Source organism: Salvelinus alpinus, chromosome 26, assembly GCF_045679555.1.
Source record: "Salvelinus alpinus chromosome 26, SLU_Salpinus.1, whole genome shotgun sequence".
NCBI lineage: Eukaryota > Metazoa > Chordata > Actinopteri > Salmoniformes > Salmonidae > Salvelinus > Salvelinus alpinus.
In genome coordinates this window covers 37689919-37712123 of record NC_092111.1, presented here as the reverse complement: position 1 = coordinate 37712123, position 22205 = coordinate 37689919, and the positions used below count along the sequence as shown (strand labels likewise).

The 22205-nt window shown below is 44.7% G+C and overlaps 1 protein-coding gene across 1 annotated transcript in view; it reads left to right on the top strand.

Moving 5' to 3' along the window:
- LOC139555268 (unconventional myosin-Ig-like) overlaps nt 1-20930 on the top strand; it is a 74159-nt gene extending 53229 nt beyond the window's left edge. Inside the window, exon 22 of the mRNA XM_071368928.1 lies at nt 18713-20930. Within this exon, the coding sequence (XP_071225029.1) occupies nt 18713-18875 (163 nt within the window). The 3' untranslated portion in view covers nt 18876-20930. The remainder of the gene's footprint in view (nt 1-18712) is intronic.
- Nucleotides 20931-22205: the final 1275 nt, after the last annotated feature.

The following is a 22205-nucleotide window of genomic DNA, read 5'->3' as shown; positions in this document are numbered from 1 at the left end:
GTGCTCGCACAACATGTGCTGTTTCTGCTGCTGAGTCCTTGTTTTTGCTCCTCAGAATACATCCTCCAATGTACCCGGTAGCAGCACAGCTAACAGGTATAAACACCACACATGTGGTGTTTTTGCTCTAACCTACATGAGTCATTGTTTTTCTCCCAGAATGCACCCTGATGAGACTCCAGATGCAGGGGCCAGCTGGTTGAGATTGGTCTTTGTTGGTGGTGATGGTGATGACGACAACGCTACATCAGGGTGCGGTTTGGCCAGTCTGGTCCTCCATGCCAAAACAAGCCCCCTGCCCATCCGCTACCCAATTCAATTGAGTCCATGTGTTGAGATGGGCCTCTGGTGCTGGTATTGATGTCACAGTGCTACATCAGTGGGTGGTTGGTTGGAGGGCTGTCTGGCCAATGGCCATCCATGTCTTAACAAGCCCCCTGGCCCATCCTTTGCCCAGTCTAACACCCAAATAGCATCCTCTTCCTACCCACCCTTCACTGCCCTCTCTGTAGAGGCCGCAGATGCTGCCGTTGCCCCAGCGATGTTTGCCAGGCAGCTGAGGAGGAAGTGTGAATTTAGATTGCAGGCGGAATCATGGGCTTTGGGGCGGGCGGCTTTGGGGCGGACAGCTTTGGGACATGCACTGCAGCCTCAATTAGCCTAGCTAGCCAACGTTAGCAAGCTTAACTAGCTTCTCCTGGTTTGATACAGTCAAGAGGTACTACATAATCGTATTGGATGATAAAAAACCTAGCTATGGTAGCTACTAGTAATGAGTCGGCTTGGTTGGTTGGTTGCTGTGTCTCATATCTCCCTCCCTGCTCCCCATGCCACTCACAGTACGGCCCATCCCCCTCCTGTTAGAGCAACACACATCTCCCTCCCTGCTCCCCATGTCACTCGCTCACAGTACGGCCCATCCCCCTCCTGGTAGAGCAACACACATCTCCCTCCCTGCTCCCCATGTCACTCGCTCACAGTACGGCCCATCCCCCTCCTGGTAGAGCAACACACATCTCCCTCCCTGCTCCCCATGTCACTCGCTCACAGTACGGCCCATCCCCCTCCTGGTAGAGCAACACACATCTCCCTCCCTGCTCCCCATGCCACTCACAGTACGGCCCATCCCCCTCCTGGTAGAGCGGCACATTTCTCCCTTCCCTCGTGCTTTAACAGCTCCAGTCAATAAAGTAGCTTAAAAAAAAATTCTGCTGCTTCCCCCACTTCGATCGGATCGGGTCTAATTGTCCTCGGGTCCTGGTGGAAAAGCCCCAGGTCCATTTCGGTATGGGTCCAACTTTTTGGACCCATGAAGACCTCTAGTGCGAATTAGTTGTTTTACCACTCTGGTACTATGGTGTGAATGAGTTGTTTTACCACTGTGGAACTGTGGTGTGAATGAGTTGCTGTGCTACTCTGTACTGAGGTGTTAAACATGTCCTAGGCTCCACACTGGGCCTGTTTCTCACCTGTGAAAGTAAATCTCTGAAGAACAAGAAGTAGAGAGCGTAGTTCCATGAGATAAAGACATGATGAATTGAGGAACAGTCTGGGTCTTTAGTGGTCCGGTAAACAACCATCATTCATCTTTCAAACACTCAGGAGATTTCTGTCCAAAAATATGTCCATCCATGACCTCGTCATCCAGCTTTAAATGACTCTTCCATCCATGACCTCTTGCATCCAGCTTTAAATGACTCTTAGAGGTAGAGGGCCTGACCTGTCTCTCATGGTGGGAGAGTTGGCTAGGTAGAGGGCCTGACCTGTCTCTCATGGTGGGAGAGTTGGCTAGATAGAGGGCCTGTCTCTCATGGTGGAATAGTTGGCTAGATAGAGGGCCTGTCTCTCATGGTGGAATAGTTGGCTAGATAGAGGGGTCGACCGACTGACAGATATGCTGTTTGATCCCCTTCTGACGGCCAATTATACCTGCCTGGATGAAGGGAGGGAGAGAGGGATGAGGGGAGAGTGAGTGAGGGAGAGAGTGATGAAGGGAGAGTGAGTGAAAGAAGGGAGGGATGAGGGGAGAGTGTGAAGGGAGGGGAGAGGAATGATGAGAGAGTGGGTGGAGGGAGGGAGAGGGATGAGGGGAGTGTGTGAAGGGAGGGAGCGGGGGAAGGGATAGAGGGATGAGGGGATTATGTGTAGGGAGGGAGAGTAGGGAGGGAGAGGGATGAAGGAGTGTGGAGGGAGGGAGAGAGGAATGAGGGGAGGGAGCGGGGGAGGGATAGAGGGATGAGGGGAGCGTGTGAAGGAGGGAGACGGATGAGGGAATAGAGTGACAGGAGAGAGAGGGATGAGGGGGAGAGAGTGAATGGCGGGAGGGAGGGAGAGAAGGATGAGGGGAGGGAGAGAGGGATGAGTGGAGAGAGAGAGAAGGGAGGGAGAGAGGGATGAGTGGAGAGAGAGAAGGGAGGGAGAGAGGGATGAGGGGGAGAGTGTGAATGGCGGAGGGAGGGAGAGAAGGATGAGGGGAGTGTGTGAAGGGAGGGAGCGGGGGAAGGGATAGAGGGATGAGGGGAGCGTGTGAAGGAGGGAGACGGATGAGGGAATAGAGTGACAGGAGAGAGAGGGATGAGGGGGGAGAGAGTGAATGGCGGGAGGGAGGGAGAGAAGGATGAGGGGAGGGAGAGAGGGATGAGTGGAGAGAGAGAGAAGGGAGGGAGAGAGGGATGAGTGGAGAGAGAGAAGGGAGGGAGAGAGGGATGAGGGGGAGAGTGTGAATGGCGGAGGGAGGGAGAGAAGGATGAGGGGAGTGTGTGAAGGGAGGGAGCGGGGGAAGGGATAGAGGGATGAGGGGAGCGTGTGAAGGAGGGAGACGGATGAGGGAATAGAGTGACAGGAGAGAGAGGGATGAGGGGGGAGAGAGTGAATGGCGGGAGGGAGGGAGAGAAGGATGAGGGGAGGGAGAGAGGGATGAGTGGAGAGAGAGAGAAGGGAGGGAGAGAGGGATGAGTGGAGAGAGAGAAGGGAGGGAGAGAGGGATGAGGGGGAGAGTGTGAATGGCGGAGGGAGGGAGAGAAGGATGAGGGGAGAATGATGAGGGGGAGAGAGAAGGGAGGGAGAGAGGGATGAGGGGGAGAGAGAAGGGAGGGAGAGAGGGATGAGGGAGGGATAGAGGGATGAGGGGGAGAGAGGGATGAGGGGGAGAGAGGGATGAGGGGAGAGAGGGATGAGGGGGAGAGAGGGATGAGGGGGAGAGAGGGATGAGGGGGAGAGAGAAGGGAGGGAGAGAGGGATGAGGGGGATGAGGGGGAGAGAAGGGAGGGAGAGAGGGATGAGGGGAGGGAGGGAGAGAGGGATGAGGGGGAGAGTGTGAATGTCAGTTTAGTGAGTTTTCATTCTTTGGTATGAGTTTGTTCTCATTTTTATCTTATTTAAACCATTCAACCACAAAGCAACATACTTGTATTTCTGGGGCACACTCTTTTAACACCCCATGGACACATTGCTATAAATAATCTTGCCTGCCATGGTTTTCTTCACAGACAGATAGTGTTACAGCAAGTGCTATGAGGTAGATGCTGCTAGGTAGGTTTCTTTGCAATTTGTCACAGAGAAAGCACTGGCTGGAATGCATATAGAGAAATTACAGGGGAAATTACTCTGTTTTAGAGAAAGTGTCTGTAGGGCAGGCATCGTGGTGACTCAGTAAGGAACCCAGACAGCCGCTGAGCCCCCTGGTAGTGAGCTGAGTCTTCAGGACCTGGTCGTGTAGTCATCAGGCTGTTCTGGAGTCTGTTGTTGTTAATATTAGGAGTAGCAGTCATCACAGTTGCAGCCCAGATCCCATCAAATTATTCACAAAGAGTCTCAGAGTAGGAGTGTTGATCTAGGATCAGTTTTGCCGTAATGAATAAGATTGCATGGACATGGGTTCCTGATCCTACTCTTAGATGCCGTGTGAATATGTGCCTTGATACTGTGAGGTGATCTGAGAGCGCCTCTAACAGGCAGATAACTACTAACCACTAACTACTAACCCATTGATACTGTGAGGTGATCTGAGAGCCCCTCTAACAGGCAGCTAACTACTAACTACTAACCCATTGATACTGTGAGGTGATCTGAGAGCCCCTCTAACAGGCAGCTAACTACTAACTACTAACCCATTGATACTGTGAGGTGATCTGAGAGCCCCTCTAACAGGCAGCTAACTACTAAGCCATTGATACTGTGAGGTGATCTGAGAGCCCCTCTAACAGGCAGCAAACTACTAACTACTAACCCATTGATACTGTGAGGTGATCTTAGAGCCCCTGTAACAGGCAGCTAACTACTAACTACTAACTACTAACCCATTGATACTGTGAGGTGATCTGAGAGCCCCTCTAACAGGCAGCTAACTACTAACTACTAAGCCATTGATACTGTGAGGTGATCTGAGAGCCCCTCTAACAGGCAGCTAACTACTAACTACTAACCCATTGATACTGTGAGGTGATCTTAGAGCCCCTGTAACAGGCAGCTAACTACTAACTACTAACTACTAACCCATTGATACTGTGAGGTGATCTTAGAGCCCCTGTAACAGGCAGCTAACTACTAACTACTAACTACTAACCCATTGATACTGTGAGGTGATCTGAGAGCCCCTCTAACAGGCAGCTAACTACTAACTACTAACCCATTGATACTGTGAGGTGATCTGAGAGCCCCTCTAACAGGCAGCAAACTACTAACTACTAACTACTAACCCATTGATACTGTGAGGTGATCTGAGAGCCCCTCTAACAGGCAGCTAACTACTAACTACTAAGCCATTGATACTGTGAGGTGATCTGAGAGCCCCTCTAACAGGCAGCTAACTACTAACTACTAACCCATTGATACTGTGAGGTGATCTGAGAGCCCCTCTAACAGGCAGCAAACTACTAACTACTAACCCATTGATACTGTGAGGTGATCTGAGAGCCCCTCTAACAGGCAGCTAACTACTAACTACTAACCCATTGATACTGTGAGGTGATCTGAGAGCCCCTCTAACAGGCAGCTAACTACTAACTACTAAGCCATTGATACTGTGAGGTGATCTGAGAGCCCCTCTAACAGGCAGCTAACTACTAACTACTAACCCATTGATACTGTGAGGTGATCTTAGAGCCCCTGTAACAGGCAGCTAACTACTAACTACTAACCCATTGATACTGTGAGGTGATCTTAGAGCCCCTGTAACAGGCAGCTAACTACTAACTACTAACTACTAACCCATTGATACTGTGAGGTGATCTTAGAGCCCCTGTAACAGGCAGCTAACTACTAACTACTAACTACTAACCCATTGATACTGTGAGGTGATCTGAGAGCCCCTCTAACAGGCAGCTAACTACTAACTACTAACTACTAACCCATTGATACTGTGAGGTGATCTGAGAGCCCCTCTAACAGGCAGCTAACTACTAACTACCCATTGATATTGTTTGGATGTTCTCATCTCTGTTACCCTGATATGACTAGATATGTACTGTATGGTGAGGAATCATTGTCATGCTGTTTTCATAGGAAAAGGTGCATGGCAATGTGTGAATCAAATGAATATGATGTGTTCTCAAAACACAAGGTGTAGTTAGCCTGGTCCTGGATCTGTTTGTGCTGTCTTGCCAACTGGGACCAGGCTACAGTGTTGACCCTGCTGTCACGCGTACTCCCTCTCTCCAGCGCTCAACGTTGCTGGTCTACTAATCACCTGCCCCGGCAACCGTCATTACACACACCTGGTTCCCATCATTACACACACCTGGTTCCCATCATTACACACACCTGGTTCCCATCATTACACACACCTGGTTCCCATCATTACACACACCTAGACTTCATCATTACACACACCTAGACTTCATCATTACACACACCTGGATGTCATCATTACACACACCTGGATGTCATCATTACACACACCTGGTCCCCATCATTACACACACCTGGACTTCATCATTACACACACCTGGATGTCATCATTACACACACCTGGATGTCATCATTACACACACCTGGTCCCCATTATTATTCACACCTGGACTTCATCATCACCTTGATTACCTTCCCTTTATTTAGCCCTCAGTAGCCTCAGTCATCAGGCAGTATTGGTTTGTTTTCATGTTCAGTACGCGGCTCCAGTTTTTTTTTCTCCCATTTGCCTTGCATCTTTGTTATTAAACTCTCCTTCTGCACCTGCTTCCTGACTCCCTGTGTATACATGATACCTGCAGAAAGCTTTTCCACCCTTCTGGACTTGTGTTAAATGATGTGTTACCTTGTCAGGTAAAGTTGTATTGGTTTGTTTCATAAGACTTTGATTTCCATAGATGTTTTGTTTGTCAGCGACGTGATGTAATATCTTAAATTGTTTAAGAAAGGCTTGGTTTGGGCCAACAATGATGATAATAATGACCACCTCGATTCAGTCTTAGGTAGCAAAATGTTTTTTTTTTTTTACATTGGATAAAAGTAGAGACAGATTGAAAATGCACTGCAGTTGAGGAACAATGGGAAAGTAATTCTGCTTTGAAAGTTGATAAACTTTTGAGAAAACCTACTTGAGAGCTTTGCTTTGTCTACACCCGTTCAGCATTGTTCACACCCTCTTAAGCCTTAGTCCCACCCATCTCTTTAAGGATTCACATGTGAGGCCATGTGGTAAACAAATGCTATATCACATAAAATCAACATTTATTTGTCACATGCACAGGATACAGAAGGTGTAAACGGTACAGTTATAGTACTGGCATAGTAGCAATGTCAAAAACAAAGTGTTCAGATAACAATCAAATATTTATAAAATATTTTTATTTGATTACGGTTACCCGACACACTTGTCTACATTGATGGGTCATGTGAAGGAAATGCTATAACCACCCCTCAGCCACATCTAGCTAAGTGGACGAGTCACTATTGTCTAGACATCTACACATGTTCATGAAATGCAATAGATGTCCGTAAACACCCCCCAGACACACCTGGCGAATTTGATGGGTCATGTAATAATCCGGCCGAAGTGGAGTCTTTTGTTTAGACGTCTAGCTAGCTAAACAATGAACTGGCATGACCCCAACTCAACCTACTACCAATCTGCAGGTAGCTAAATCTAACCAACTAGGTTCAATGTTAACTAGCTAATATCAGGCTATAACATGCAATGCAAATGGTTTTCTGATTCTAATAATATTACTACACAGATCATACATGTAATGTTAGCTAGCAAGCCAGCAACCCAACGTTTGCTAGCTAACTAACAGTATGCTTGAATTTGCAATAAAATGACTTTCTGACAAAATTAGAAACTTATCTGGAAAATGTAGCTAGACTCTTACCCGTATACATGGATGAAGGTGTCCCGGCAGACTGGAACCATTTAACTCAGCTTTGTTTGTAGCTAAATCTTGTTTGGCCAGCTTCGTGTCAAGTCACTCCGGTTCACACTAACCATGGCGTGTGCAAAAAGTAGCCAATCACTTTTTCCTACTGATCTGTCGATAGCGCCTGCTAAATTCAGGGCATCAATGTTATTGAGAAAAGTAGCAATGCTTTTGTAGTTCTCAATGGCTAACTTTCAAATGTTAAAACGGCGTGGTAGAAAGGACTGTCAACACATACTGAGCAGCTCACGTTACAGACAGAAGCATGCTACATGGCAGACCAATCAGAACTCATCTCCCGGCATGTCCAGCCCATACATTATCTTAGCCAATCATGGCTAGTGGGAAGGTTCCTGTGTTTCTCCATGACTAAACCAACTAGGCTTGTAATTTAATTATTTTTATTTCTATTTATGGATGGAACACAAGTTTGTTATTAAAACTTCTTCGGGATCGGTGTCCCTTCCACGAGACGGTTGAGCTAACGTAGGCTAATGCGATTAGCATGAAGTTGTAAGTAACAAGAAAAGTTCCAAGGACATAGACATATCTGATATGTGCAGAAAGCTTAAATTATTGTTAATCTAACTGCACTGTCCAGTTTACAGTAGCTATTACAATGAAATAATACCATGCTATTGTTTGAGGAGAGTGCATAAAGTTATTAATAAATATATTAGGCACATTTGGGCAGTCTTGATACAACATTTTTAACAGAAATGCACTGGTTTATTGGATCAGTCTAAAACTTTGCACTGCCATCTAGTGGACAAAATCTAAATTGCACCTGGGCTGGAATAATACATTATGGCCTTTCTCTTGCATTTCAAAGCTGATGGTACAAATAAAATACAACGGTTGGTTTCTTCTTTGTATTATCTTTTACCAGATCTATTCTGTTATATTCTCCTACATTCCTTTCACATTTCCACAAAGTTCAAAGTGTTTTCTTTCAAATGGTTCCAAGAATATGCATATCCTTGCTTCAGGGCCTGAGTTACAGGCAGTTAGATTTGGGTATGTCATTTTAGGCAAATATTGAAAAAAAGGGTGTATCCTTAAGGCACATGAAAGTTCACATGTTCCAGAAGGCATTTCTGCTATAAAAAAATAAAGCATTTTGATTAGTGACGTGTAGTACGCCTAGTTTCCTGAAGCGAGTCACATGTAGACACACACATATACACAACTAACACTAACCCTAACACACACAACACTAACCCTAACACTAAACCCTCTAGAAATAACCTTTTTCCTTATGGCGACTAACATAATGTCCCCAGTTGGTTAAATGTTAGGTTACTATTAAGTATAGATACACACACACACACACACACACACACACACCCTTGCAGCACTAACACTGTAACATTGTGTGGCAGGAGCCAGAGCAGATACATACACCCAGCCACAGCCCAGCACTAAATGGCCTCATAGTTCTCCATAATGGAGACAATGGAGGCATATGTTCACATCGGATTATCACACTCCAAAAGCATAGAGGATATGACAGGGGAAAGGGAGGGAGGGGACAAAATTAAGGGGCTGAGATAGAGACGTGGTCCTCAGGCCCCTCCAGGTCTGCGTCCAAAACAGCACCCTATTCCCTATAAAGTGGACTATTTTTGACTAGAGCCCCGTGGACCCTGATCAAAAGTACTGCAAGGTAGGGAGTAGGCTGCCATTGGAGACGCAGCCCAGGAGTTGCTGCTGCGCCCCAGTTCTGTCGGCGGGAGATTCCACAAGGATGAATAATTGGGCTACAGCATTACGAGGTCTTCTTGGCAGATGGTGGAGCCGAGAACATCACCCTATTTATGAACCAGACCAAACCCCCTTTAGACCAGCGATTGAAACCAGGTCGAAAACACCAGGTCTGCATCTCAAATGGAACCCCCTTGTCCCTTCAGAAAGTATCCAGACACTTTGACTTTTTCCACATTTTGTTACATTTTGTTACATTTTGTTAATTTTATAAAGGAAATATCACATAAGTATTCAGACCTTTTACTTAGTACTTTGTTGAAGCACCTTTGGCAGTGATTACACCCTCAAGTCTTCTTGGATATGAAGCTACAAGCTTGGCACACCTGTATTTGGGGAGTTTCTCCCATTCTTCTCTGCAGATCCTCTCAAGCTCTGTCAGGTTGGATGGTGAGCGTTGCTGCACAGATATTTTCAGGTCTCTCCAGAAATGTTCGATTGGGGCCCCTCAAGGACATTCAGAGACTTGTCCCGACGCCACTGCTGCGTTGTCTTGGCTGTGTGCTTAGGGTCGTTGTCCTGTTGAAAGGTGAACCTTTCCCCCAGCATGAAGTTCTGAGCGCTCTGGAGCAGGTTTTCATCAAGGATCTCTCTGTACTTTGCTCTGTTCATCTTTGCCTCGATCCTGACTAGTCTCCCAGTCCATGCCGCTGAAAAACATCCCTACAGCATGATGCTGTCACCACCATAATTGCAAAAGGGATTTTTAATGATCAATTTGCCTTTTTAAAATGATAAACTTGGATTAGCTAACACAGTGGGTCAGAAGTTCACATACACTCAATAAATATTTGGTAGCATTGCCTTTAAATTGTTTAACTTGGGTCAAACGTTTCGGGTAGCCTTCCACAAGCTTCCCACAATAAGTTGGGTGAATTTTGACCCATTCCTCCTGACAGAGCTGGTGTAACTGAGTCAGGTTTTTAGGCCTCCTTGCTCGCACACACTTTTTCAGTTCTGCCCACAGATTTTCTATGGGATTGAGGTCAGGGCTTTGTGATGGCCACTCCAATACCTTGACTTTGTTGTCCTTAAGCCATTTTGCCACAACTTTGGAAGTATGCTTGGGGTCATTGTCCATTTGGAAGACCCATTTGCGACCAAGCTTTAACTTCCTGACTGATGTCTTGATGTTGCTTCAATATATCCACATAATTTTCTTTCCTCATGATGCCATCCATTTTGTGAAGTGCACCAGTCCATCCTGCAGCAAAGCACCCCCACAATATGATGCTGCCACCCCCGTGCTTCACAGTTGGGATGGTGTTCTTCGGCTTGCAAGCCTCCCCCCTTTTTCCTCCAAACATAACGATGGTCATTATGGCCAAACAGTTATATTTTTGTTTCATCAGACATTTCTCAAAAAAGTACAATCTTTGTCCCCATGTGCAGTTGCAAACCTCTGTCTGGCTTTTTTATGGCGGTTTTGGAGCAGTGGCTTCTTCCTTGCTGAGCGGCCTTTCAGGTTTTGTCGATATAGGACTTTTACTGTGGATATAGATACGTTTGTACCTGTTTCCTCCAGCATCTTCACAAGGTCAGAACGCGTCTCCTTCCTGAGCGGTATGACGGCTTCGTGGTCCCATGGTGTTTATACTTGCGTACTATTGTTTGTACAGATGAACGTGGTACCTTCAGGCATTTGGAAATTGCTCCCAAGGATGAACCAGACTTGTGGAGGTCTGGTTCATTTCTTTTGGCTAATTTCTTTTGATTTTCCCATGATGTCAAGCAAAGAGGCACTGAGTTCGAAGGTAGGCCTTGAAATACATCCACAGGTACACCTCCAATTGACTCAAATGATGTCAAGTAGCCTATCAGAAGCTTCTAAAGCCATGACATCATTTTCTGGAATTTTCCAAGCTGTTTATACGCACAGTCAACTTAGTGTATGTAAACTTCTGACCCACTGGAATTGTGATACATTGAATTATAAGTGAAATAATCTGTCTGTAAACAATTGTTGGAACAATTACTTGTGTCATGCACAAAGTAGATGTTCTAACCGACTTGCCAAAACTATAGTTTGTTAACAAGGAATTTGTGGAGTGGTTGAAAAACGAGTTTTAATGACTCCAACCTAAGTGTATGTAAACTTCCGACCTCAACTGTAATATATATATATATATATATATATATACAATATATCTGTATATATTTTTTTTTGGGGGGGGGGACATAAAACACAGAAATTGTCACATTCTGACCTTAGTTCCTTTTTTATGTCTTTATTTTAGTTTGGTCAGGGCGTGAGTTGGGGTGGGCATTCTATGTTGTTTTTCTATGTTTTGTTCTGTGGGTTATATTTCTATGTGTTTGGCCTGGTGTGGTTCCCAATCAGAGGCAGCTGTTTATCGTTGTCTCTGATTGGGAGCCATATTTAGGTAACCTGTTTTCCATTGTGTGTTGTGGATGATTGTTTTCTGTTTAGTGTATGTTCACCTGGCAGAACTGTTTCATTTTCGTTTTTCCTCGTTGTTGTTTTGTGTAGTGTTCAGTTTTAATTAAATATGACGAACACTTACCACGCTGCATTTTGGTCCTCCTTCCACCAATGAGAATTGTTACAGAAATACACTAGCAAATCAGCTTGGAGGGATTTAAATTTTGGAATTCTGTTCTGAGATATTCCCACTGATAATAGAGAGATATACAGTATGTGATCATATTCAAATGTAAGGAAGTTTTGAAATGATTATGTTTTAGTCAAATATTATATCTGTTTGTGGTTCTTGCGTTCAATTTGCACTCTAAATATTTGTAATTATGTTCCGGCCCCCTGACCATCCACGCAAGAAAAAATGTAGGAAAAATATAGGGAATATGGAATAAGGTCACTGGTCAAAAGTAGTGGACGATATAGGGTGACTGGTCAAAAGTAGTACACTATATAGGGAATAGGGTGCCATTTCAGACCCAGCCTAGTCTATCTCATTGAGAAATCTGGACCCCCCCCACTACACTGCAGTACCATAGCTCAGATGTAGAATGATAGACCTGGACTGCATCTGAAATGGCAGGCTATTCCCTCATCTTATTGTAGTTCTGTGGCCCAGCTATATTAGTCAAATCCCCCTGTCATAGCCCGGAGCTTAGTGTGAAGTTGAAACAGAATTCCCCTGGTGCAGGTTTACACCGGGCAGCTTCCTCTGGGCAGGTGGTCAATAAATATGTCCTTGCTCCTTAGATCAGTATCACATGTGATTCATCAAAACCTAGGGATTCTGGGATGTCAGTGGGTTTGAGGGCCGCAGGGCCGTCTGTGTGTGGCTCTGGGAGGGGGACTGCTGGTGAACAAAGGGGTATGATGGGGTGAGGAATGGAGAAGTAGAGGGGGAGGAAGAGGGAGTAGAAGAGGTTTGAGTGACTTTGGGGACTGTGGTCACACCTGTTAGTGGCTTAGGATGGATGCCATGCAGCTTTGTGAAACTAAGCTACTAGAACTGGAAGGAAGCCTTGAGTTAAGCTTGAATACAGTACACCAGCACTGCATACAGGGTCAGATACAGTAACAACACACTCAAAATACAGTTACTTTCCTGCAACTTGATAGAGCAGCATCACCAATTCATACTGGGACAAATGCTAATACTGCCCTTTTTAAACTGATTCCCTCCTACCAGGATAACCCACAAATGGCTCCTTATTAACCAGCCCAGATATAGAGCAGTTTAATGGTGCGTCCATCCAGTTCAATAGACAGATAACGTCTTTCTGTGTATTTGACCATGTGCTGGTTCTCTGTGTTCACCAGAGAGAGAGCCAGTGTGGTGCAGATGTCCAGCCAGGCTGGAGGATCCCCTGGGGCAGAGGGAGGCTGTGTTCTTAATGACACCCTAATCCTCCAGTACTTTTGACCAGTGAATAGGGTGCATGTAGGGAATAAGGTGCCATTTGGGACGCAAACAGAGACTGTGTCCTTCAGAAGAGATCATCTTCAGCTGACTGTGCAGCAGCCAAGGCTCCTCTTTCCCCCTGTCTTTCACCCCTCTTTCCCCTCTCTTTCCCCCTGTCTTTTCCCCCCTGTCTTTTTTCCCCCTGTCTTTTTTCCCCCTGTCTTTTTCCCCCTGTCTTTTTCCCCCTGTCTTTTTCCCCCTGTCTTTTTCCCCCTGTCTTTTTCCCCCTGTCTTTTTCCCCCTGTCTTTTCCCCCTGTCTTTTCCCCACTCTTTCTTCCTTCTTTCCCCTGTCGCCCCCCCCATCTTTCCCGTCTCTTCCCTTTCTCTTCCCCCTGTCGTCCCTCTCTTCCCGTGGCAACTGTCAGCTCAGGGATAGGGTGTGTAACAGAGGAGCTTCAGTACAGCACACAAGCACTGGGTCGGATGCAGTAACAACACAAGCATTGGGTCGGATACAGTAACAACACAAGCACTGGGTCGGATACAGTAACAACACAAGCACTGGGTCGGATACAGTAACAACACAAGCACTGGGTCGGATACAGTAACAACACAAGCACTGTATACAGGGTCGGATACAGTAACAACACAAGCATAAACACTCACACACACTTTTGATAAAGTGGTATCATCAATTCATACTGAGAAAAATGCAACTACTGCACTTACAAACCATTTTTACACAATGGGTGTGTGACAGAGGATGATAGTCCTCCAGGATAGAGGATGGTAGTCCTCCGGGATAGAGGATGGTGGTCCTCCGGGATAGAGGATGGTGGTCCTCCGGGATAGAGGATGGTGGTCCTCCGGGATAGAGGATGGTGGTCCTCCGGGATAGAGGATGGTGGTCCTCCGGGATAGAGGATGGTGGTCCTCCGGGATAGAGGATGGTGGTCCTCCGGGATAGAGGATGGTGGTCCTCCGGGATAGAGGATGGTGGTCCTCCGGGATAGAGGATGGTGGTCCTCCGGGATAGAGGATGGTAGTCTTCCGGGATAGAGGATGGTAGTCTTCCAGGATAGAGGATGGTAGTCTTCCAGGATAGAGGATGGTAGTCCTCCAGGATAGAGGAGAGGCTGGTAGTTGTCAAGACGTTGCCCTCTTTGGGTACAGCGAGCACCATCCCCCTATCTGTCTCCTACACTCAGGCTGCTGCGACCTCAGGTTGTAAATTCCTGGAGGAGATTATCTCCTCATAGCCACAGTATAGAGAGAGAGTGAGTTTTCAGAGAGAGAACAAAGGAATTTCTTGCACCTCACAGAATTGGAGGTCCGAACAGTATTTATGTTCTGGAGAACGTATAAAAGATCGGTGAAGAATCCAGCTAAGAACTGGTCCGTTTGGTACAATTTTGTGAAACTCATGAGACAATACGGCCACATTACCATAACGCTGTTTATACAATAGCCTCAGATATGAGGCTTACATCTAATTGTTATATAAGATGAATGAGTGAGGATGATACTGTTTGTGAAATTGTGTAATGTGATTTTGGACTGTTTAATGAACTTCTTCAGGCTGCAAGCCCGACATCGGGATCAATATGACAACAGCCTGTCCAAGTGCAGGGCGCGAAATTCAAAATCTATTTTTGTAAAATATTTAACTTTCACACATTAACAAGTCCAATACAGCATTTGAAAGATAAACATCTTGTCAATCCAGCCAACATGTCCGATTTTTTAAATGTTTTACAGAGAAAACACCACATATATTTATGTTAGGTCACCACCAAATAAAAAAAGACAGAAAGACATTTTTCACAGCACAAGTAGGCTGCATTTAGCATGCACAAGCCAACCTAACTAACCTAGAACCAACCTAAATAACCTAGAAAAAACTACCTCAGATGACAGTCCTATAACATGTTACACAATAAATCTATGTTTTGTTCAAAAAAAATGCATATTTTAGCTATAAATCAGTTTTACATTACTGCTACCATCATAGCTACAGTAAGAAATCGCACGGGAGTAGCCAGAGAAAATACAGACACCAACGTCAACTACCTTATTACACTTCAGAAAACATTTCAGAGAAATATATGGTGGATAGCTAATGAAAGAGAAAGATCTTGTGAATACAGACAATATTTCAGATTCTTTAAATGTTTTACAGCGAAAACACCACATATATTCATGTTAGCTCACCACCAAATACAAAAAGAGAGACAGATATTTTTCACAGCACCGGTAGCATGCAGCTAGCATGCAGCTAGCATGCAAAGCCAACCTAACTAACCTAGAACTAACCTAAATAACCTAGAAAAAACTCCCTCAGATGACAGTCCTATAACATGTTACACAATAAATCTATGTTTTGTTCGAAAAAGTTGAATATTTTAGCTATAAATCAGTTTTACATTACTGCTACCATCTTAGCCACCATCATAGCTACAGTCAGAAATCGCACGGCAGTAGCCAGAGAAAACAGACACCAACGTCAACTTCTAATTTCACATCAGAAAAGATTTCAGAAAAATATATGGTGGATAGCTAATGAAAGAGAAAGATCTTGTGAATACAGACAATATTTCCGATTTCTGAAGTGTTTTACAGCGAAAACACAATATATCGTTATATTAGCTTACTACAATAGCTAACACACAGCAGCATTGATTCTAGTCAAACGCTAGCGATAGCACAGTTCGACAGATATATGAAAAAGCATCCCAAATTGGGTCCTTATCTTTGTTGATTTTCCATCAGAATGTTCTCCAAAGGGTCCTTTGTTCAGAACCGTGTTCATTTGGACCTAGAACGAACGATGTCCCTGTTGAATTAGCATGGCACACTGGCCATGCCGTGCTAACCTCTCCGTCTTGACAAAATTCTTGCGTCGCATCACGTCTAAAGTCCAGAATAAATTTCAATAATATAATTAAAGTATATTGAAAAAACATACTTTAGGATGAGATTGTGACATGTATCAAAGAAAATCGAAGCTGGAGGTCATATTCACCTATAACGAGTGTTTTCCAGGAGCGCAGTCCAGTTCCTACTTCGCGCCCAGAAAAAAATATAAAGTGCGCACTTATCACTCAAAGATGTTCTTTTCAGTCCCTGACAGAGATAATCAAGTCATTTTTTCTCTCACTTCCGCATGACAACCAGGGGAAGATGTGTGACGTGTTTGTACAGTCCTAAGTGCCAAGGCCTTTTATAGAGAGTATCTTGAAGAGAGACATAGCTTCTTGGAAAAGTCACTTTTTACAGAAAATGGGCTGTAAAAAGAGTTATGTTTCACTTAGAGAAATAATTAAACCTGTTTTAGAAACTAGAAGGTGTTTTCTATCCAAAGGTAATAAATAATATGCATATTGTACGAGCAAGAATTGAGTACGAGGCCGTTTGAAATGGCCACCTCTTTCCACTGCTTATACTTACTGCTGATTTTTGAGCCATAAGAGGTTAATGAAGGAAACTCCAATTCCCTTTGGGGTTTAACTAAATCAGAGGATCGCCCATGAGCACAGTTATGGTCGGGCGTCCTGGGACAGGCCCTTTTCTGCTCTTCCGAATAAAACCCCCACCCGGGGTTTCTATCACCAGACCAGCTTACCTCGATAACGAGAGGGCCAAGGTTTGAGAGGAGAACATAAACCTGAGTATAAACTAAGGTTTGAGTAGATGGCTGAATCTTTTAACCATACCACGTGGTTAAACTCTTAGACTATCGATACCGACAGAATAAGAACAAGTCTTTGATATTAATTACTAGTCTGCAGGTAGGAATTCGGTATCATTGAACGCGAAGACCTACAACCGCCGAAACATCTATTCTATAACGACATGAATGAATGTCACTCTGAACTAACCATTCTAACCACGACAGAGAGAGGGCGTACAAACTCTCCAACAGAAACAAACTTTTCAACAGAGATCCCGACGACACACTGAGCGTAAATATATTGATTGATTGCAGTTATTCCCGAATGAGTGAGCGTTCATGTGCAAAGGATTAGCATTTCAATTGTTATAATTATCAAATTTGTAGTGTCTCATCTCAGTTAACCCCCACTTTCCTTTGTGTCCACCAAGCCGCGATACCGGTTTATCCCACTAGGGAAGCTCCGTTATCATTTCCTTGTAACTATCTACTGTTTGTTTATGCATTTCTGTGAATTACTTAGTTAGTAAATAAATGATTTAAGACAATTGATGTATGGATGACTCATAGTGAAGACTGGGTTCGTGCAGATAACCAACAATTTACGACGTTTGGAATGAGACTAACATGAGGTAAATAATAATTCATTAATTCGAAGACTAAGTGATCAGATATTCAAATATCTGAAAGTTATATTAGGAAAATTATAACTTTATAATCGGACTATTTTCCTTGGTGCCCCGACTTCCTAGTTAATTACAGTTACATGATTAATCAGTTTAATCGCGTAATAATAATTACAGAGAGTTATTTGATAAAGAAAAGTCTTCCGTTTTAATGATGCCAAAGACACGACATAGTCCTCCAGGATAGAGGAGAGGATGGTAGTCCTCCAGGATAGAGGAGAGGCTGGTAGTCCTCCAGGATAGAGGAGAGGCTGGTAGTCCTCCAGGATAGAGGAGAGGCTGGTAGTCCTCCAGGAGAGAGGAGAGGATGGTAGTCCTCCAGGAGAGAGGAGAGGATGGTAGTCCTCCAGGAGAGAGGAGAGGATGGTAGTCCTCCAGGAGAGAGGAGAGGATGGTAGTCCTCCAGGATAGAGGAGAGGATAGTAGTCCTCCAGGATAGAGGAGAGGATGGTGGTCCTCCAGGATAGAGGAGAGGATGGTAGTCCTCCAGGATAGAGGAGAGGATGGTAGTCCTCCAGGATAGATGAGAGGATGGTGGTCCTCCAGGAGAGAGGAGAGGCTGGTAGTCCTCCAGGAGAGAGGAGAGGCTGGTAGTCCTCCAGGATGGAGGAGAGGCTGGTAGTCCTCCAGGATGGAGGAGAGGATGGTAGTCCTCCAGGATGGTAGTCCTCTGAGAGGCAAGATATAGTTATTAAAACCGAATAGTACACTGGGTGGTTCGAGCCCTGAATGCTGATTGGCAGACAGCTGTGGTGTGCCAAGACAGTATACCACGGGTTTGACAACATATTTATTTTTATTTATTGTCCTAATTTCGTTGGTAACCAGTTTATAATAGCAATAAGGCACCTCGGGAGTTTGTGGTATATGGCCAATGTATCACTCCGCGTTGCATCGTGTCTAAGAACAGCCCTTAGCCGTGCTATATTGGCCATATACCACACCCACGAGGTGCCTTATTGCTTAAGTAGATAAAGGGTATAATTACCTTGTATTACAAATGGAAAGACTCTCTTTGCTGTGTTGACTGTCCTTTACTGGCATACCAATCACAACATGTCATATAGAGATGGAAAGGGGTAGTATGTAACCTTGTTACAAATAGTAGTACTGTTTGCAATACGTTGACTTTGCAATGTCTACCCTGTATTTCTGATCAATTTGATGTCATTTTAAATGGACACTTTAAAAATTGTATTTATTTCAAAACAAGGACATTTCTAAGTGACCCCAAACTTTTGAACGGTAGTGTATGTTATTTAGCTTTATATCTAAATAAGGGACTGTGGTGTACTCCTGCATGAAGCGTTTGTCATTGAATTATCAGTGCGTTAACAGGCTGTGTGTGTGTGTGTGTGTGTGTGTGTGTGTGTGTGTGTGTGTGTGTGTGTGTATTTCAGTGTGAGGAACACCCCTCTCCCGGTGAAGGTTTGCTGCTCGGCCGTCCAGCTGCACATGCGGGGCAAGCCCAAGAGCGTAACCGTGGAGACCAAGGCCGGCCAGGCCAACGCAGACTTCAGGAAGAGCCGCGACGGATTCATCCTCCTGATCCCATCCAACTGAGACAGTCACCACTAGCTCCCCCAGCCAATCACAAATCTGGACCTGGAAGCCAGTTCCACTGCTGATTTACATTCTTCCTCTCTAATATAGGACTGATTTAGACCTGGGACACCAGGTGGTGCAGTTCATTATCAGGTAGAACAGAAAACCCAGCAGTCCTCCAGACCTCCAGGCTCAGATTTGAATATCCCTGATTTATCCTCTGGACTGTATCAAAGGGCTACAGTAGAGGGAGAGTGAATCCTCAACCCATTTCTCCACCCATGCAGTACACATATTCTTCAAAAGATGGTCACCCCTCTAATGTCTGTGGTTCAGGCCAGAGATGGTCACCCCTCTAATGTCTGTGGTTCAGGCCAGAGATGGTCACCCCTCTAATGTCTGTGGTTCAGGCCAGAGATGGTCACCCCTCTAATGTCTGTGGTTCAGGACAGAGATGGTCACCCCTCTAATGTCTGTGGTTCAGGCCAGAGATGGTCACCCCTCTAATGTCTGTGGTTCAGGCCAGAGATGGTCACCCCTCTAATGTCTGTGGTTCAGGCCAGAGATGGTCACCCCTCTACTGTCTGTGGTTCAGGCCAGAGATGGTCACCCCTCTACTGTCTGTGGTTCAGGCCAGAGATGGTCACCCCTCTAATGTCTGTGGTTCAGGCCAGAGATGGTCACCCCTCTAATGTCTGTGGTTCAGGCCAGAGATGGTCACCCCTCTAATGTCTGTGGTTCAGGCCAGAGATGGTCACCCCTCTAATGTCTGTGGTTCAGGCCAGAGATGGTCACCCCTCTAATGTCTGTGGTTCAGGCCAGAGATGGTCACCCCTCTAATGTCTGTGGTTCAGGCCAGAGATGGTCACCCCTCTACTGTCTGTGGTTCAGGCCAGAGATGGTCACCCCTCTACTGTCTGTGGTTCAGGCCAGAGATGGTCACCCCTCTAATGTCTGTGGTTCAGGCCAGAGATGGTCACCCCTCTAATGTCTGTGGTTCAGGCCAGAGATGGTCACCCCTCTAATGTCTGTGGTTCAGGCCAGAGATGGTCACCCCTCTAATGTCTGTGGTTCAGGCCAGAGATGGTCACCCCTCTAATGTCTGTGGTTCATGCCAGAGATGTTGGTATCTTCTGCTGTAATTTCAGGTTCATGGAACTTCATCTTATTGGATGAAAACCAATTCACTTTTTACGGCAGCAAGCTAAGGCAAAAGGTTTAGGATTTGTCATTGGCAGTTCAATGTTTTATTGTATTATACAGTATAGGATGCTTACAGGTATAGCCTTTTCACTTTTTTTGTACTTTTCCAAGGATGAAACAAAGACATATAGCCGAGAGACTGAACTACAAACAAGAGTAGCAATATTTCATATAGATTATTCAGACTAATTTCTCTTAGCTAGTGTGTTTTTATAACTAGTGTGTTTATATACTGAGATGACAGCTATTTTACTGCCTTTGACCCATGGTGCATTATCTCACCACGATGCCTTGAAAGGACACGATATTCATATCATGACAATGAAAAAATGAAGTAATTTATAAAAATGTATTTTATCTCATTATGGTGGCAGTGTTTATTCTACCAGAGTATATTACAATGTTAAGCAATAACGCCCGAGGAGGTATACGGTCTGATATACCATAGCTGTCAGCCAATCAGCATTCAGGGCTCGAACCACCCAGTTTATAATATTTTACATTATGGCCCAATGTTCCAGAGCCAGATTAAGTCCAATGAGAATGATTTGTCCCAGGACCAGGCCTAATCTGGGCCAGAGATACCAGCCCTATATAGTGTAATGTAACTGAGTATATCCTGCTCAATAGCTCTCTCTCTTCTCTATCTCTACCTTTCAATTCAAGGGATTTATTGTCACGGGACATATGTTTACATTGTCAAATCAAGTGAAATAGATAATAAACAAAAGTGAAATAAACAATAAAAAATGAACAGTAAACATTACACTCACAAAAGTTCCAAAATAATAATTACATTTCAAATGTCATACTATGTGCAAATAGTTAAAGTACAAAAAGGGAAATAAATTAACATAACTATGGGTTGTATTTATAATGGTGTTTGTTTTTCACTGGTTGACCTTTTCTTGTGGCAACAGGTCACACATCTTGCTGCTGTGATGGCACACTGTGGTATTTCACCCAGTACATATGGGAGTTTATCAAAATTGGGTTAGGTTTTCAAATTCTTTGTGGGTCTGTGTAATCTGAGGGAAATATATGTATCTTATATGGTCATACATTTGGCAGGAGGTTAGGAAGTGCAGCTCAGTTTCCACCTCATTTTGTGGGCAGTTTGCACATAGCCTGTCTTCTCTTGAGAGCCTTTCTCAATAGCAAGGCTATGCTCACTGAGTCTGTACATAGTCAAAGCTTTCCTTAAGTTTGGTTGAGTCACAGTGGTCAGGTATTCTGCCACTGTGTACTCTCTGTTTAGGGCCAAATAGCATTCTAGTTTGCTCAGTTTTTTGTTGTTTATTCTTTCCAATATGTCAAGTAATTATCTTTTTGTTTTCTCATGATTTGGTTGGGTCTAATTGTGTTGCCATCCTGGGGCTCTGTGGTTTGTGTTTGTGAACAGAGCCCCAGGACCAGCTTGTTTAGGGGACTCTTCTCCAGGTTAATCTCTCTGTAGGTGATGGCTTTGTTATGGAAGGTTTGGGAATCGCTTCCTTTTAGGTGGTTGTAGAATTTAACGGCTCTTTTCTGGATTTTGATAAGTAGCGGGTATTGGCCTAATTCTGCTCTGCATGCATTATTTGGTGTTTTACGTTGAACACAAAGGATAGTTTTGCAGAATTCTGCATGCAGAGTCTCAATTTGGTGTTTGTCCCATTTTGTGAGTTCTTGGTTGGTGAGCGAGCCCCAGACCTCACAACCATAAAGGACAATGGGTTCTATAACTGATTCAAGTATTTTTAGCCAGATCCTAATTGGTATGTCAAATTTTATGTTCCTTTTGATGGCATATAAGGCCCTTGCCTTGTCTCTCAGCTCGTTCACAGCTTTGTGGAAGTTACCTGTGGCGCTGATGTTTAGGCCGAGGTATGTATCGTTTTTTTTGTGTGCTCTAGGGCAATGGTGTCTAGATGGAATTTGTATTTGTGGTCCTGGCAACAGGGCCTTTCTCTCTCTCTCTCTCTCTCTCTCTCTGATTCTGTATTCTCATCCATGCCCTGACATCTTTTCTCTTTCTCTCTCTGTCCCTCTCTTCCTTTCACCATCCTCCCCTCCCCTGACATCCCTCCAGCTGTGAGTCCCTGAGTCCCTTTCTCATCCAATCTGACAACTCTGTCTATGTGCGTGTGTCTGCGTGCATGTGTG